This window comes from Vespula pensylvanica, chromosome 2 (assembly GCF_014466175.1).
Source record: "Vespula pensylvanica isolate Volc-1 chromosome 2, ASM1446617v1, whole genome shotgun sequence".
In the NCBI taxonomy this organism is placed as follows: domain Eukaryota; kingdom Metazoa; phylum Arthropoda; class Insecta; order Hymenoptera; family Vespidae; genus Vespula; species Vespula pensylvanica.
The window spans coordinates 9,296,897-9,313,146 of record NC_057686.1 but is presented as its reverse complement, the minus strand read 5'-3'; the positions used below and the strand labels follow the sequence as shown (position 1 = coordinate 9,313,146).

The following is a 16,250-nucleotide window of genomic DNA, read 5'->3' as shown; positions in this document are numbered from 1 at the left end:
TAATATTAATATATAAATTATTAATTATAAATTATTAATTATAAATATAATATATTCACTAATTATTATTTTATATAAAATAGCCTACAAATGTATATACTTTATATGCATTTGTCATTAAACAAAATTATACCGCCATACCTTATCTAGCATAGATTATCGCAAAATGTACATTCCAGTTATCAATGAAGGAAATAAATATGAAATTGTATAATAACGTCTTATTTAATTATTCTTTATCAAATAAAAAAGAATTTCTAAAAAATATCGTCTACCAGTGTAGAAAATATATACAAATATTACGCATTTCTAATTGCTTATTAGTTTAAAATAGTTTTATCGCTCTAAAAATGTAGAGAAATTAAAAAAGATTTCTTTTTTTAATTTAAAAAATGTATACTAAGTTCTCTATCACAGGGACATAAACTTTACTTTTCCCAGCTCTAGACATTATTTTTATTATTCTATATCTAGACACTTATTAATAAATTTTTTGAACATTTTTAGTATCTGGTTTCACCTTTAAATTTATATATCATAAGAATCTGTTTATTATCTATGTGTATATATAAATACATTTCCAGAATCATAATATATAGGAATAAGCATAAAAGTTATAATGTATATTTCAAATTAATTAGCGATTAATTTTTTGAATTTAAAATTTAAAATGCTCGAATGAGTTACCGTAGCTTCTTCGTATGATCATTATGAAACACTTTTCCTTGCGTTTGAAATGAATCAGAAAATTTGAGCATCAGTTTACGGAAAAAAACAGACTATCTTATTTCCCAGAACAAATACACATCATTCAAACGTATATATGAAAATCAGCAGTGGGAATACAAGCTTTTTCCTTTTTTACTACAGATTTCAAGAGATGCTACTGTACGAAACTTTTTTGCGAAAAATATCGAGAACAGCGTTTATGCAAACAATGAGTGCAGATGTTATTCTTGATCAATTTTAAAGATGAACATTTAAACGAAATCCTTGCTTTGCTGAATTTTCAAAAAAGCTTTATTTTTAGACATCATTTTTTAAACATAATTTTTTTCAAAGAAAATGAGAAATTTAAGATAAGACCTTGTTTATCAAAATCGGTCCGGAATTATGCCTGGATTCATTGTTGACGTAAACTATTATAAAATCGAATAAAATGTAGTAATAACATATATAATATTACTTTTATAATTAATAATTATATATATATACACATATATAATTTTTGAGTTTAATTATTAATAATTTATTAATAAAATAATAAGATAATAAAATATTATTACTTTAGTAAAATGATAATGTTATTATTTAAGTAAATCGTTATTGTTATTTGTTATAAATCATTGTTATTTTAATAAATCAGAACAATTATGTATTTATTAGAGTATTCTTTATTACTTTATTACTCTACTACTTAGTAGTAGTGCATGCAATATCAATTGAATATGAGAATAATATCAATGTTTATATTTTTTGAACGAACTCTCTTAGTGAGCTCAATTTTTCAAACCAAATGCGTTAATAACATGAGTAGCATAAAGTACTTGAATAAGCATACATATTGACACAATAAATTGAAAAAAGAATTAATGTTATCCTTAACATGCTTCTAGTTCTTATTTTTTTTACACCTGTTACTAAAGTCAGGTACAAGTTGAGCAAGAAATGGTTGAATACAGTTGATTGAATGGATGAAAAATGATATCTTTTAATTTCGTTTAAAAGATAAAATATATTTCTATGTACAAACAATTGTTTTGCATTGGTATCATATTTTATAAAAATAAAAAAAAAGACTTAATACTTTAAAACTATACATAGTATAGTTCTGTGTTAAAATTATTTTTTCACAGTGGAATGTATTAATTAAATAGAAAATCCTATGCTTCTTGAAATAAATCTCCTAAAAGATAATTAGGTATTTCTGATTGATCTCTTTCCATATATATATTATTACATTCCATATTTTGTTTATTTTTGGCATGTTTCTCATTATCATATGCAATATTACTTTCATCAACATCACAAAATATTTGTTCTATTACATCATAAGATGGGCTTGGTGTTATATCAAAATGATTTCCAAGAAATTCTAAAACAGATTGTCTGGTTTTCAAACTATTAAGATATACTCTATCCTTTTTTGATAAAATTTTCTCAGTCATAAATACTAAATGGTGATGAAAACATAAAAAATGTGTATCAATCCTAGCTGTAATATCTATCCAATCTTGAATACAACTAAGTGGTGTAGTTGTACATCCTGAAAAAAGAGCTGGATTTGCTAAAATACCTCTTGCACTCATTACTCCTTGACAATTAGTTGCTTCATATAATTTTTGTGCATTTTCTAGATTTTTCACATCTCCATTAGCAATAAGAGGTAATTGTACACTATCTCTAACAATTTTAAGATCATCTAAATGTATAGGTTCATAACGCATTTCAGGTGTTCTTGCATGTACAGTTAAAAATGATGCACCAGCTTTCTCTAGTGTTTGACAAAAGTCAACTGTTCTACGAATATCTTTTAACACACGTATTTTTACAGAAACAGTGAAGGGATGAGACACACGGTTTCTGACTTGAGATACTATATCTTTTACAAGTTCTGGATGTTTTAACATATCTACACCATATCCTTCATTTATAGCCCACCGTTGCGGGCAACCACTGTTTAAGTCAACTCCATCACAGTAACTGCAAAAGAGAAGTCGTATTATGAACAGATCTAAACATATATTTAGACAAATAAAATTTAGGTATAATAAACTTATATAAAAGGAGCATACGGAGCAATTATTTCTGCTGCATTAGAGAAATCTGCTACGTTGTTGGCTGCGAACTGTGCAATAAGCGGAGTATCTTCCTCTATTGTTGAAAATTCACTGTCTCTAGCTTTAGCCGATTTCACAAATGAATTTGCCACTATCATAGGTGTGAAGCAAATATCACATTCATATCGCCTGACTAACATTCTAAATGGTAATCTGAATGAAAGCCATTCATAAAAAAAACATTGTTAATACTAATTGATACTTACTTTTATTAAAAACTAGCTACAAAAAATGGCATATTCATAAAAAATATTCTATTGTTACTTACTTACTATATCTAACCATTGGCGCACAGATTTTTATGATTCTCGGTTCTTTTAATAATTCGACAATATCAACCGTCATCTTGTATAAGACGTAAAATGCTTCAAAAAAAGGTTATTTATCCATAGTAATAATAGTAACCAAGACGTAGAATCTGCAATTATCTATGTATGCGTCAACGTAGCATCATCTGTTGGAATAGACAGAGAAAAAGAGAACTGTGAATCGATTATATCGTTCTTGCTATATGCGCGGTAACTTTAGTGAACAATTACATCATATTTGCTTGAAATTCCGGAAATAGTTAGTATACTACACTGTAGTTCCGGTTGTCGATTTTTAGTGTTCATTATATAGTGTTAATTCAATTGTATGCATTATGAAAATAGAAAAATTATATCAAAGAAAGAGTTATAACAGAGAATTATTATAATTTTCAAATGATAACATAGCTCTTTGCGTTTTCTAAGTAAATCTTATCTTCGTAATTAATTCGATAAATTTTTCGAATGTTCGGGATAGTTCTGAAGTCACAAGAAGGCGGAGCGTTTAAATTCGAGTTCCGATTGGTTCAAAGCCTATCTGGCTATCGAGGATTGGTCAATGCGAGAACTTGTTTGTCCTTCTTGGATGTCCTACGAAAATGGTATGAAGTGCGCGCGTAGAGTGCGCATCGCGAGTCTTTGTAGGAGTTGCATCACTACACGTGAAGTTGGTCTTTGGATTTCCGGTTCGTTTCTTCACCGAAATTAGACTAAATCGAAGGAATAAACGAAAATGTTGGCTGCTACAAGATTGTTTAGCAGAAGCTGTAACGGCGTTGGCTGTGATATTGTCAGGAAACAGCAGTTCAGTACGATAATTAAAAATGTAAGTTTTGATGGCGATTCTCATCACGCCGAACGAATCATTGATCGAATAAATCGTTTGCGTCGTATACGATTTCTATATCGCATGAAAAGAAAAAATTGTTTTACTATATATTTTTATGTATTAATTTGCAAAACTTCTACAGCAATTAATGCAAATCAACGTATCAATGCATATAACGTATTATTTGTGATTGATTCGGAAACCGGCACGTGCCTTTCTTTTATTTCGGGTAGCTTCTATACTAAGAATTTCTTAATGATCGTCTAAGAAAAGCGTTAAATAAGTCTTTCAGGATCGATGATGAAAATGTACAATAACATTTCATCACTTACAATTGTAAACTTCTAATATATTACTAATGTTTTTCACGTATACATACATACATATATATATATATATATATATATATATATATATGATATATCATTTAAGTAATTATTTATATAATTCTTATTTATATATTATAATAATTTTTAGGCTGCAGCTCCTGGAATTGCCCTGCCTCAACGTTACACAGATTTACAACAATATCGTTACAAGTAAATGATCTCTTTTAATAGTTATATAAAAAAGCAAATGATATAAAAAAAAAGTATTTTTACTTTACGTATATTAGAAGGACCTTTTGTAATGTATATTAAGGAATCTTTTTTAATATATTCAGATCCGAAGGTGTCAAAGGAGCAGTTATTGGTATTGATCTTGGTACAACATTTTCTTGTGTAGCAGTAATGGAAGGTAAACAGCCAAAGGTTATTGAGAATTCTGAAGGTTCACGAACAACGCCATCTTATATTGCATTCACCAAAGGTAATTGTTTATAACGTTATTCTTTTAGTTATTTAAAAAATATTTTAATGTACTGTTTAAGTTTTTCTTAGATATATATTTAATAATATTATAATGAAGACTTTATAAAATTTTAGATGGAGAACGTTTAGTGGGTATGCCTGCCAAACGTCAAGCAGTTACAAACTCTTCTAATACATTTTATGCAACTAAACGACTCATTGGGAGAAAATTCGATGATGCAGAAGTGAAAAAAGACATGTAAGTAGTGTATATATCTTTTATTAAACAACAGCTGCATGTATTATCGTATTATAGGAAAACAGTGTCTTATAAAATCGTGAAAGCATCTAATGGAGATGCATGGGTACAAGGAGGAGATGGAAAGATGTACTCCCCTAGTCAAATTGGTGCTTTTGTACTTATGAAAATGAAAGAAACTGCAGAGGCTTATCTTAGCACACCAGTTAAAAATGCTGTCATCACTGTGCCTGCGTATTTCAATGATTCACAAAGACAGGCTACAAAGGATGCAGGTCAAATCGCTGGATTAAATGTGCTTAGAGTAATCAATGAGCCTACTGCAGCTGCACTTGCATATGGTATGGATAAAACAGATGATAAAATGTAAGTATTTATTTATACTTATATTTATTTTCTAGGTAACTTAATTATGCGAATATACAAATTTGTTAATTAATGCATATTCGTTTAGTATTGCAGTATATGACTTAGGTGGTGGTACTTTTGATATTTCGATCTTAGAAATTCAAAAAGGTGTTTTTGAAGTAAAATCAACTAATGGAGATACATTTTTGGGAGGTGAAGATTTTGATAATGCATTAGTTAATTACTTGGCGACTGAATTTAAAAAAGATGTATGTACTAATAGATTAAAAAGATATAAGAAATTGTAGAAAAGAATTTCTTCGTAATACAACCGATAATTACTCATTTATAGCAAGGTATAGATGTGGCCAAAGATGCTATGGCTATGCAACGATTAAAGGAAGCAGCTGAAAAAGCAAAAATTGAATTATCAAGTTCTTTACAAACCGATATAAATCTACCATATTTAACCATGGATTCAAGTGGACCTAAACACTTGAATCTTAAACTTACAAGAAGCAAATTTGAAAGCCTTGTAAATGATCTCATTAAACGTACTGTACAACCATGTCAAAAAGCTCTTTCTGACGCTGAAGTATCAAAATCTGACATCGGTGAAGTACTTTTGGTTGGAGGGATGACCAGGGTACCTAAGGTTCAACAAACAGTTCAAGAAATATTCGGTCGACAACCTTCGAAAGCTGTTAATCCTGATGAAGCTGTAGCTGTTGGAGCTGGTGTTCAGGGTGGTGTACTTGCTGGAGATGTTACTGATGTTCTTCTTCTCGATGTTACGCCTCTTTCATTGGGTAAATATTCTATATTTCTCATGAGTTGTTGATTTTAAAAAATGATGTATAATTGTCTAATCTTCTCTCTGACAACAATGAGGATATTTCATTACTGATATTTAAGCGAAATAATATATTTAAATTATACGAATTTTAGTTATTACTTTTGTCTATTCTTTGCAGGTATCGAAACACTTGGGGGCGTTTTCACAAAATTAATATCGCGGAACACAACTATTCCTACGAAAAAAAGTCAAGTATTTTCCACAGCAGCAGATGGTCAAACTCAAGTAGAAATTAAGGTTCATCAAGGCGAACGAGAAATGGCTTCTGACAACAAACTTTTAGGGCAATTCACATTAGTGGGAATACCTCCCGCTCCGAGAGGAGTTCCACAAATTGAAGTAACGTTTGATATTGATGCGAATGGTATCGTTCATGTATCTGCTAGAGATAAGGGCACTGGCAAGGAACAACAAAGTATGTAAAAACAATTATTTTCTTTCCAAATTACTTATATTATTATCACTGTGATGATTTTATTTTTCGTCTCTAAAATTTACTCCAAAGTAGAGTAATATATGTGGAAGTCTTTAACTGAGTAAATTTATATATTTTACATACAGTAAGTCAAAAATTATATTGATTTAAAAGTATTTTATTATTTGATTGTTATTTGTAGTTGTAATTCAGTCCAGTGGTGGTCTCAGCAAAGACGAAATTGAAAACATGGTAAAGAATGCGGAACAATATGCTAAAGCAGATAAGATAAAAAAAGATAGAGTAGAAGCTGTTAATCAAGCCGAAGGAATTATACACGATACGGAATCTAAATTAGAAGAATTCAAGGCACAACTTCCACAAGAAGAGGTATATTAATTATATTAATGTTAATATTTATATTAGTAAATTAATTTATATTAATGTTATAATATTTGCATTTACAATTAATTATTAATGTTTTCATCTATTTTTAGTGCGATAAGCTGAAAGAATTGGTTGCCAAGACGAGAGACACATTAGCCAAAAAAGATGATATGGATCCTGAGGACATTAAGAAGCAAACCAATGAATTGCAACAAGCAAGTTTGAAATTGTTCGAAATGGCATATAAAAAAGTAAGCATGAAATATTCAACACATATTTGTTTCTATTTGCCTTATATATTTGTTCTAATCTAAATTAATTTGTGATTGTTGCAGATGGCGGCAGAAAGAGAAAGCAGCAGCGGTAGTAGTAACCAAAGTCAACAAGAACCTCAAGAGAAGAAAGAGGAGAAAAACTAATGGTAAAAATTCCTCAATAAATACAAATTTCTTGCACACAGCTGCATAAACATCAATTATCGTTTTACATGCTCAGATAAAAAAATGTCCTGTTGTTAAATGTATATAATCAATTTCACTAATTGTGTATTTATTGCAAACTTACTTTTTTTACTGTAATATGCTCTCGTACAGAGAGAGTTCATTAATAAAATTGATAAATGTTAGCTCGAAGGTAACAATAATTCTCTGCAATATGTATTGATCGCAGTTTAACTTGGAAGCAATTGTCGGGCTAGAAAATCGTCTTGTAAATTGTGTACATAATCCAGTGCATGAAGAATATCGTCGGTGACATGTTTATGCAGCCTAAAACGTGAAATGACGGATAGTGTTTAACGATACTGTTCTCGCCTGTGTCAATTTAATGACAAGGCACTATCTCGTCAACAGTGTTAAAATTCTTAGTATGATAGTTCATTCTTTGCTACTATAGAATTCTATGGTAGTTCATACAGTATGAATGTGTGTTATGATTGATAATGAAAAGAATGTTATAAGAATGTTTGGTATATATAGACAGATATATAGCATATAAGAATTACACAATACGTATATAGTTAATTATATATAAAATGTATTATGTGCTATAACGTACTAATATCGTATACATAATATATTATCTATTTCACAAATTTTTTATTTGGAAACCTGCTCCCATTGATACAATAATTTTCATGTTTTCGTTGTGTTATTCAATAAATAATTCCAAATTCTATATTGCATTTATTAATATAAATGGAAATTCTTGAGTTCTGTGATTTTGATTCAAGATCTCATTTCGAAAATATCCCCATTTCCAATATATATACTTAATTAAATATGTTTTATGATTTGGCTTTCTTCACTAATTTTAACACATCCTGAACATCATCTTTGGATCCTAAGAAAATTGGTGATCTTTGATGAATACTTTCCGGGACTATATCTAAAATATCGATTTTTCCATTTGATGCGAGACCTCCTGCTTCTTTTATTAAATAAGCCATTGGTATGCATTCATATAAAAGACGTAGCTACGGATATAATTATATTATTTTTGTTAGTATTAGTTTTTGAAAATACTGCTAATATTGAGCTCGTTAGTATTGAGCTTGTAGATTTGTTATACCTTGCCATTGGGATTATTCTTCGTTGCAGGATACAAGAAAACTCCTCCATATTTAATAGTCCTATGTACATCAGCAACCATTGAACCAACGTATCGAGAATTATACGGTTTACCACTACTCGGGTATTTTTTGGAATGTACATACTCTTTTACAGCAGAATCCCATGTACTCTCGTTTCCTTCGTTAATACTATCAGAAAATTAATTTGATCAATTAACATAATTATTGATCAAGTTCTTATTAGGTTGTCGATAAATAATCATAGTGTATTAAATTAGATACAGATATAATACACAAAATACCACACATACCTGTAAATATTTCCTTTCTCTGGTACGCGCATATTTTTTTCAGTTAAAATGAATTCTCCGATCGCTGGATCGTACGTAAATCCATTAACTCCATTTCCGATGGAAAGAACGATCATAGTGGCCGAACCATAAAGTGCATAACCAGCAGCAACTACATTTCGGCCTGACTGAAGAGCGTTAGAAACATTGGAACTATTGACCTTATCCAATTTTTTGTAAATTCCAAATATTGATCCGACTGACACTAAACAATCGATATTCGAGGAACCATCCAAAGGGTCGAAGCACACGATGTATTTACCCTGTTTTTCTGTTTCCACCTCGATCATATTTTTATTTTCTTCACTGACGAGGAGACAAGTTGTGAACGAAGACATTAACATGTTAATAAAGAGTTCGTTACTTAAAATGTCTAATTTTTTCACCTCTTCTCCTTGAACATTTATATTACCAGCTATGCCATACCTGTAAAAATTAACGGAAAGCTTCGTTAAAAGTAAATGATTCTTTAAGAATTTCTTTTTTTTTCTTAGAAGAAGAAAACTTTAAACTTTAAACTTTAACTTCGAAAACCGATAAACTTTAATCTCCAGTATATTTCGAACAAAACAATATATTTTTTATTACACTCATTAAAAGTGCATAATAGAAGATATCGCGTGTAGACGTAAATATGCGGATAAATGCTAATGTTTATGCTAAACCATTCAAACAAAGATTATTTCGTATCTTAACTAACTATCAGGGTCATATAATAATTAATGTTCTATAAAAGTTATTTCATTAATATAAAAGTCAATAGTAGTAACTTCATAATCATTTTATGAATTTTCTATCTTTTCACGATTATTACATGGTGCATATTTATTCCTCAATTTTCATGTTTTTATAAATATAAAATCAAATGATACTTACATATTCGCAATACCGGCTTTTCTCACAGCTGAACTAACAGCTTTAACAGCGGTTTGTATGCTGTTTAACAATTGGCTAAGATCACCAGTTGCTGTAGGAAACTTACGTTGTTCGGCAAGAACAAATCTCGTAAGAGTCATACAATTTGAATCAAAAGTATCGTTTGATGTCATCTTGATGAGTGAGGAACGTCACAAAACCAACTGGTTCAGAGTTTCAGTAGAGACTAAAGTTGTTTTGCGAGACATCGCATTATATAAGCTCTGTTTTACATCAATGGCTGCATTCAGCAGAAGAAGCAGCTTAGTAAGCGCTACCAGTGGAATACGACTTTCGCTAAACGCATTTTTTTTAACTATATTTTTGGTGCAAATGTAAACATGTCGTAATTAGATTTTGCATAATATATATTTTTCAATAAGAATATAAAATAATCTGTCGATGAAATAGTTAATTCCCCTTTCAAACTGTACTATTTATATATAAAAATTTATATACAAATTTAAAATATATTAAATAAAATATATTAAAATTTCTATATTTATATATTAAAAATATTCAGTAGTATATTATTATTATTGAATTATTAAAAAAAGATACTAATAATGGATCTAATGATATTTATTACATTGAATGAACATCTTAATCATAAATTACATTAAACTAAACGGAATGGAACAAAATATTTATCATTTATTTATTTTTATATTCTATATTCTACAGCTTACGTAATTAGAAGAGGCTGTATTTCCTAAAAAGTTAAAAATAGAAAAAAATATTATAAATCAAAATTAAATGGTATCGAACGGCGCATAATATATAGATAATTTTATGCATTTTAGTTTTTTTATGTGTCAGAACAAACTGCACTTTTTTTTAATGGAAACCTATATTTTTAATTATGTCAATTGATGCAATTTTTTATGCTCTACATAAAAGTATTAACATATTTACGTTTTAAATTAAATTTTTCGGAATTATTTAAGTTTGTCGCAAAGTGTTAATGAATGAGTAATACCACGGATAATGAATATTTACTAATAAAAATAATAGTCTTACTTTAATATCAGTGATTAATATTAGTAGCGGGTTCATGTTTGCCGAAAAAATTCTTATAATTTTTAGCTACGATAACTTCTTAATATATAAGTTTAGGGCATAAGTGTGTTAATACATTTATATAGAATATAAAAAAATTGCATCAACTAGTGCAGTTGAAAATATAGATTTCCATTAAAAAAAAGTGTAATTGAATTTTTTTCTCGTGTACCGATATACGAGAGTGCATAGAATTATTTGAATATTTGAATATATTGAATCTGATACCACTTAACTTGTTTTGATCTACAATATTTTTTCCTATTTTTAATCGTTTAAGAGATATAGTCCCTTCTAATTGCGTGGGACATTCTGTATGTTTTAATGTTTATTCTTTATGTATAGAAATTTTTAGGGAAATGCTGCTTTTACAGGACATTAGAAATAGGACTATAATATATAAATAACTGCTTTCTAATATTTTCATTTTCGATAATATTTTTGTCGCAATTATTGTTACTGTTTATGTCATATTTAGATTCATTTACAGATTGCAACAATTGCAAAATTTTTGATTGTATCACCAATCACTTTATGTCTTTCCATGTTTGTCCAGCAGACATCATTTTATGTATTATAGTAGAAGTACGCTTATTATGCGCGATACACTTATTATAAAATCTTCTCTGTTCAAAAATGAGTCGCCGAAAATAAAAACAGAGGAAAATGGAGTTATATATACGTATAATAATGATAATTAAAATAATTAATATTAATTAATTTAAATAATTAGTTATTAATGTTAATTGTAAATAATCAGAAAGTCTCTATTTTAATTCCATCAACATTAATTCAAAGAGATGAACACATAAAAACTATTCGGATATTAATAATGCATAGTCGAAAATACAAGAAAATTTTTATTCTATAAGCCATGTAAAAGACTCTACAGGAAGTAATTCATATATTTTTAATTGGCTAAACAACTGTGTACAATTTAATTTTGATCCATATGTTATAGAGAGTAGCAATAATTACGAAAAAAATATTATTGCAAATGAAAATTTTAGGGAGCATTTATTTATATTTTATAGTATAATTCTTGATATTTTATCAAAATAACATATTTTCAAGAATTTAAAAGAAAAAGTTACTAAATCAAGAGTACTATATAATCTATGTAAAATCATGTTAGAGTATGAAGAAAAAATAGTAGACGCGCAAGATCGCAACAAAAGATCGAAAAACAGATTAAAATTTAAAAAAAGAGAAATGATATTTTAGAATGTTAATTTCTGTATAGGAAAATGTATGCAGAGAATAATTGTTAGAATATAGAATATAGAATATAGAATATAAAATATAAAATAAATAAGAAATCATTCGGTTTATTTAGTTTATTTGAAGTTTGATTTAGATCAAGATCCTCATTCAATATCATAAATAGAAATTAATCCATTACTAATGTTTTTTTTTTTAGTAATTTAGTAGGAATAATATATTATTGAATGTTTTTTGAGAAGTTTTTGACTATTTGTTCGATAGATTATTTTAGATTTTTATTCAAAAAATCTAGGTTATACTGATCATGACACAAAATATGTTCACACTTGCATCAAATATATAGTTTAAAAAAGTGCGCTCAGAAATTATACGCTGTTGGCAGCGTTTGGAAGCGCTTACTAAGCTATTTGTTCTACTGAACACAGCCAATGTCTTTTCTTATACATACATATGTAAGATAGCGATATATTATTTTTTTATATGCTACTTTGGACTCTTTCGAAAGCATAAATGACTTCAACATCAATTTCGATAAATATTATCTAAAATTTAATATGTACTTTAATTTTTTATATAACACGTAACTTTATACGTAAGATAATTTTTTTTTAACTTATCATACGAAACCATTTGATATATGTTTTTTACGTATTTAAATTAATATCCATAACAGTATTATTTAGTATATAATTCTATGGAAATGTCCATTTTTATTAAAAAATTTTAAATAACACAATATACATGTACGTGTATATGTGTGCGTGTGCGTGTGTATATATATATATATATATATATATATATATTGTCTATACTTTATTGTATGTGTATGTAGTAAAGCATAAGATTCTAGCTAGGTTTGAGTAGGTTCATTCCATAGATTCTCACAATGGAGAAGACACGTGGTCTTGAATGTTTTTGGAAAAACGATAAACATCCACATTGTGCACATGGTAATTTAAAAGAATTATCAAAATCGTGTTTTAATTGTACAGTTCTGTTGAGAAAATCGATAGAAATTAATTTTATAACCTTATTGTATTGAAATTTTTATTTACGTAGGCCCAACTGTGTTATTTGGAAAATATATTAATGGTATCTTGGAACGATTTTATGTTTGTTCCGCTTGTCGTGACAGAAAATTATGTCGATTTTATTTAAAATATGGAGAAAAATTTACAAAATCGCAACAAGATGCATGGCAAAAAGAGAAACAAAAAGTTGCTCAAAGTTACAATCATCAAAAATTATTTATACGTTTTAATAGATTATTGGCTACCAGTCCAAATAACAGGTCTTACTGTCATGATTGTGAAAGACTGATTTTTATGAATGAAAGAAACAAGCATAGTAATCATCTGATAATGGTAGGTTTAACGGATTATCAAATGTATCATCCAACGGAAATTCTTAAACCTTTGGAAAATTCCAAAAAAGAAGCTCAATATCTGTTTTCTAAGAAATGTGTCGAAGATATAATAAACATGTTGTTAGAACTCAAAGCTAAACAAGTTATTTGCATTGGTGCTCCTAGAATACACGAATATATTTCTCAAAATTTGACTGATAAATTGTCATCTTTACTTCTTGATATAGATGGTAGATTTGTAAGTATAAATTATAAAACTATTAACCTTTGGGTAGTATAGATTTCAATAATAGCAATTATTCCTTTTCAGCATAATTTTTTTGGCCCTTTAAGTTATGGATGGTACAATTTATTTAATCATTATTTTTTTAATGAAAATGCTCAATATGTATTTAAAGATTTCCTTATTCAAAACAAAGGTAAAGATTTATACTTAATATGTGATCCACCATTTGGTGGCCGTGTTGAGCTTATATCACAAACTATAAAGAAGATTTCCGATCTTCATAAGAAGCTGAACAAAGTGCATTTGAACAATGGTGATTTGAAGATTATGTTTATATTTCCGTATTTTATGGAATCTATTATGAGGGAGAAATCAAATCCATCTTCTGTTATCGGTGGTTTAAAAGACTTAAAAATGTTAGATTATAAAGTAGATTATGAAAATCATCCACTTTTTAAAACAGATTCTACTGGAAGAAAATATGGATCACCAATAAGAATATTCACTAACATACCTTTAAGTTTATTAAAACTTCCTATATCTGATGGCTACAAATATTGTAAGATATGCCAAAAGTGGGTTTCTAGTGAAAATAAACACTGCAAGAAATGTAAAGATTGTACTTCTAAAGATGGAAAAAGATACAAACACTGCAATTTATGTGAGCGTTGCGTTAAACCAACTTGGAAGCACTGCAATATTTGTAAAAGATGTCTCTTAGAAAAACATAAATGCAATAATAAACTTAAAATTTCAGGACGTTGTTTTAAATGTAAGAAATTAGGTATGTATTCTAATTATGTCTAATATATTCAATATTTTTCTTTGATTTAATTATCCACATTATTCGTAGGTCATACAGAAAAAAATTGCGAAGCTAATACTGATGAAGCAATAGAAAAATTTGAAAAATTCAGGAAACGTAAGATTAATGTTAATGAAGATAGTACTGTAATTAAAAAGAAAAAGAGAAGTACAAATAGTAGTATTAATTTCAATGAAAAACCAAGTGAAATATCAATAAGAAAAATGGAAGGCAAAAGTAAGGAATCATTAATTAGTGAGGAAACAACAGACAATAATGTTGATGTCATCAAAAGAAGACATTTAATAAGACAACAAAAATTAGTAACTAGTTATAAATTTAAATCTCTAATTTTAAAAAGATTTGATAGATTAAGAAAATTAAAAAAGAAGACTAAGCTATGTGCAACAACTATGAATAATAAAATAGCTAAAGCAAAGAAAAAATTAGTTAATAGAATAAATGTCGAAGATATTAGTAATACCTGATAGAAATACATATTTCTAAACAGAGAGAGAATAAAATTTTTAAATAAATGTTATCATTTTTTCTCTTTATAAAGATTTACTACGAATATATGTATGTAGATTGAAGCTTTATTTCCGAACAATGCTGGATGTCTAACGTAAGTATACTTTCTCGAGTTTGAGACCAATAAATGGAATAGTATTCTTTATAAGAATTTGCGTATGCGGATTTCATCTCCATAATCCGTAGAGTGCTTTATTGTAAAAATATCTGTAGAAAGCACATCAGAATACTAAATATTACAGATTCAACAATATAAATACACTGCCATGTAGACGATTTATCGCAGTTCGTCTTCGTACATCCAGTGGATTGTTCAGGTAGTTTGCCCAGAGATTTTGCTGAAAACATGATGAAGGAATTTCTTATATTTACTTCTTTCATTGTTTTATCTTCGGCATGTTTAATTACGAATTGCCCCCGTGGCGGAAAGAGGGGAGAAATTGCACCTTTAGAAGGTTTTACTAGAGAAGTAAATATTTAGTATTATATAATTCTGACAGAATTATCAAATTAATATTATTAATTGGATTATAAGAAGTTTTTTTACTGTTTTGAAGTACCAATATATACTGGGTTGATTGTACTTTTTTTTAAATAATTAATTAGTGCCCTTCCTGTGGACCTAATCGACTGGGTCAGTGTTTTGGACCTCATATTTGTTGCGGGCCTACTATCGGTTGTTTTATCGGCACATCAGAAACTTACAGATGTAGAAAAGAAAGTCTTTATAGCCATCCTTGTATTGCGGGCTACGCAATGTGCCGTGAAAATACAGGAAGATGTGCTGCAAGTGGAATTTGTTGTTCGCAAGGTATATTTATATTAAATAGAATGTTGTTTATATCTTGTCATGTTATATAATTAATTTACAGAATCGTGTTTCATGGATTCGAACTGCCGACTTCTAGGCAATACGGAGAATGATCGAAAAATTGATTCTGATTTAAACGCGATTTTTGGTGAACTTGAAATCTCCGATGCAGTAGTACAATAACGATTATATTTGCTTTGGTATTTAGAGTAATGTAATAAGAGAAAGTAACCTAATAAAGATGTATCATCATATATGAATGATTAATTAATAGACTCGTTAATTTCTCCTTGGGGAGCCCCTTCCTGGAATATCATTTCCTATCATTCCTGTCATTCCCTATGTTATCGACTAATATCA

At 28.5% G+C, this 16,250-nt stretch overlaps 5 protein-coding genes across 9 annotated transcripts; 3 read left to right on the top strand and 2 right to left on the bottom strand.

Annotated features, from left to right (window-relative positions):
* Nucleotides 1-1,379: 1,379 nt before the first annotated feature.
* LOC122626860 (tRNA-dihydrouridine(20a/20b) synthase [NAD(P)+]-like) lies at nucleotides 1,380-3,484 on the bottom strand. 3 transcript variants are annotated; one of them, XM_043807314.1, is made up of 4 exons: nucleotides 3,380-3,484; nucleotides 3,109-3,294; nucleotides 2,796-2,993; nucleotides 1,380-2,703 (listed from the first exon to the last, which is right to left on the bottom strand). In XM_043807314.1, the coding sequence occupies exons 2-4, from the start codon at nucleotides 3,183-3,185 to the stop codon at nucleotides 1,884-1,886; spliced, it is 1,095 nt and encodes a 364-aa protein (XP_043663249.1). In that variant the 5' UTR covers nucleotides 3,186-3,294; nucleotides 3,380-3,484; the 3' UTR covers nucleotides 1,380-1,883. The 3 variants fall into 3 exon arrangements, with proteins under 3 accessions (XP_043663249.1, XP_043663248.1, XP_043663250.1); XM_043807313.1 differs by lacking the exon at nucleotides 3,380-3,484 and having other exon boundaries at nucleotides 3,109-3,371; XM_043807315.1 differs by lacking the exon at nucleotides 3,380-3,484 and having other exon boundaries at nucleotides 3,113-3,370.
* A 282-nt stretch (nucleotides 3,485-3,766) lies between these two features.
* On the top strand, nucleotides 3,767-9,323 carry LOC122626857 (heat shock 70 kDa protein cognate 5). Its single transcript, XM_043807303.1, has 12 exons — nucleotides 3,767-3,974; nucleotides 4,455-4,516; nucleotides 4,642-4,787; nucleotides 4,904-5,027; nucleotides 5,085-5,393; nucleotides 5,482-5,644; nucleotides 5,728-6,184; nucleotides 6,350-6,646; nucleotides 6,849-7,036; nucleotides 7,144-7,284; nucleotides 7,369-7,454; nucleotides 8,958-9,323. Exons 1-11 carry the CDS (start codon nucleotides 3,882-3,884, stop codon nucleotides 7,450-7,452), a joined length of 2,064 nt encoding a protein of 687 aa, XP_043663238.1. The 5' UTR covers nucleotides 3,767-3,881; the 3' UTR covers nucleotides 7,453-7,454; nucleotides 8,958-9,323.
* LOC122626861 (fructose-1,6-bisphosphatase 1) lies at nucleotides 8,116-10,032 on the bottom strand. Its single transcript, XM_043807317.1, has 4 exons — nucleotides 9,830-10,032; nucleotides 8,915-9,379; nucleotides 8,603-8,792; nucleotides 8,116-8,507 (listed from the first exon to the last, which is right to left on the bottom strand). Exons 1-4 carry the CDS (start codon nucleotides 10,000-10,002, stop codon nucleotides 8,319-8,321), a joined length of 1,017 nt encoding a protein of 338 aa, XP_043663252.1. The 5' UTR covers nucleotides 10,003-10,032; the 3' UTR covers nucleotides 8,116-8,318.
* Nucleotides 10,033-12,957: 2,925 nt separating this feature from the next.
* LOC122626858 (rRNA N6-adenosine-methyltransferase ZCCHC4) lies at nucleotides 12,958-15,084 on the top strand. Of its 2 annotated transcripts, XM_043807305.1 has the most exons (5): nucleotides 12,958-13,101; nucleotides 13,211-13,442; nucleotides 13,520-13,755; nucleotides 13,828-14,527; nucleotides 14,597-15,084. In XM_043807305.1, the coding sequence occupies exons 2-5, from the start codon at nucleotides 13,313-13,315 to the stop codon at nucleotides 15,034-15,036; spliced, it is 1,506 nt and encodes a 501-aa protein (XP_043663240.1). In that variant the 5' UTR covers nucleotides 12,958-13,101; nucleotides 13,211-13,312; the 3' UTR covers nucleotides 15,037-15,084. The 2 variants fall into 2 exon arrangements, with proteins under 2 accessions (XP_043663240.1, XP_043663239.1); XM_043807304.1 differs by having other exon boundaries at nucleotides 12,962-13,101; nucleotides 13,211-13,755.
* Nucleotides 15,035-16,144, top strand: LOC122626865 (neurophysin 1-like). 2 transcript variants are annotated; one of them, XM_043807323.1, is made up of 4 exons: nucleotides 15,035-15,173; nucleotides 15,322-15,548; nucleotides 15,686-15,890; nucleotides 15,952-16,144. In XM_043807323.1, exons 2-4 carry the CDS (start codon nucleotides 15,426-15,428, stop codon nucleotides 16,071-16,073), a joined length of 450 nt encoding a protein of 149 aa, XP_043663258.1. In that variant the 5' UTR covers nucleotides 15,035-15,173; nucleotides 15,322-15,425; the 3' UTR covers nucleotides 16,074-16,144. The 2 variants fall into 2 exon arrangements, with proteins under 2 accessions (XP_043663258.1, XP_043663257.1); XM_043807322.1 differs by lacking the exon at nucleotides 15,035-15,173 and having other exon boundaries at nucleotides 15,234-15,548.
* Nucleotides 16,145-16,250: the final 106 nt, after the last annotated feature.

What these genes read in the sequence shown, in the direction of transcription:
- LOC122626860 (XM_043807314.1), bottom strand. Translation starts at nt 3,185, where the DNA reads ATGACGGTTGATATTGTCGAATTATTAAAAGAACCGAGAATCATAAAA. An exon ending in CCAATGGTTAGATATAGTAA is followed by an intron (nt 2,994 to 3,108) that starts GTAAGTAACAAT and finishes GCTTTCATTCAG; the next exon opens with ATTACCATTTAGAATGTTAG. An exon ending in GCAGCAGAAATAATTGCTCC is followed by an intron (nt 2,704 to 2,795) that starts GTATGCTCCTTT and finishes TCTCTTTTGCAG; the next exon opens with TTACTGTGATGGAGTTGACT.
- LOC122626857 (XM_043807303.1), top strand. Translation starts at nt 3,882, where the DNA reads ATGTTGGCTGCTACAAGATTGTTTAGCAGAAGCTGTAACGGCGTTGGC. An exon ending in TTACAACAATATCGTTACAA is followed by an intron (nt 4,517 to 4,641) that starts GTAAATGATCTC and finishes TAATATATTCAG; the next exon opens with ATCCGAAGGTGTCAAAGGAG. An exon ending in CGACTGAATTTAAAAAAGAT is followed by an intron (nt 5,645 to 5,727) that starts GTATGTACTAAT and finishes ACTCATTTATAG; the next exon opens with CAAGGTATAGATGTGGCCAA.
- LOC122626861 (XM_043807317.1), bottom strand. Translation starts at nt 10,002, where the DNA reads ATGACATCAAACGATACTTTTGATTCAAATTGTATGACTCTTACGAGA. An exon ending in AAAGCCGGTATTGCGAATAT is followed by an intron (nt 9,380 to 9,829) that starts GTAAGTATCATT and finishes TAATTTTTACAG; the next exon opens with GTATGGCATAGCTGGTAATA. An exon ending in AGAATAATCCCAATGGCAAG is followed by an intron (nt 8,508 to 8,602) that starts GTATAACAAATC and finishes TTATATCCGTAG; the next exon opens with CTACGTCTTTTATATGAATG.
- LOC122626858 (XM_043807304.1), top strand. Translation starts at nt 13,038, where the DNA reads ATGGAGAAGACACGTGGTCTTGAATGTTTTTGGAAAAACGATAAACAT. An exon ending in TTGATATAGATGGTAGATTT is followed by an intron (nt 13,756 to 13,827) that starts GTAAGTATAAAT and finishes ATTCCTTTTCAG; the next exon opens with CATAATTTTTTTGGCCCTTT. An exon ending in TTTTAAATGTAAGAAATTAG is followed by an intron (nt 14,528 to 14,596) that starts GTATGTATTCTA and finishes CATTATTCGTAG; the next exon opens with GTCATACAGAAAAAAATTGC.
- LOC122626865 (XM_043807323.1), top strand. Translation starts at nt 15,426, where the DNA reads ATGATGAAGGAATTTCTTATATTTACTTCTTTCATTGTTTTATCTTCG. An exon ending in TAGAAGGTTTTACTAGAGAA is followed by an intron (nt 15,549 to 15,685) that starts GTAAATATTTAG and finishes ATAATTAATTAG; the next exon opens with TGCCCTTCCTGTGGACCTAA. An exon ending in TGGAATTTGTTGTTCGCAAG is followed by an intron (nt 15,891 to 15,951) that starts GTATATTTATAT and finishes ATTAATTTACAG; the next exon opens with AATCGTGTTTCATGGATTCG.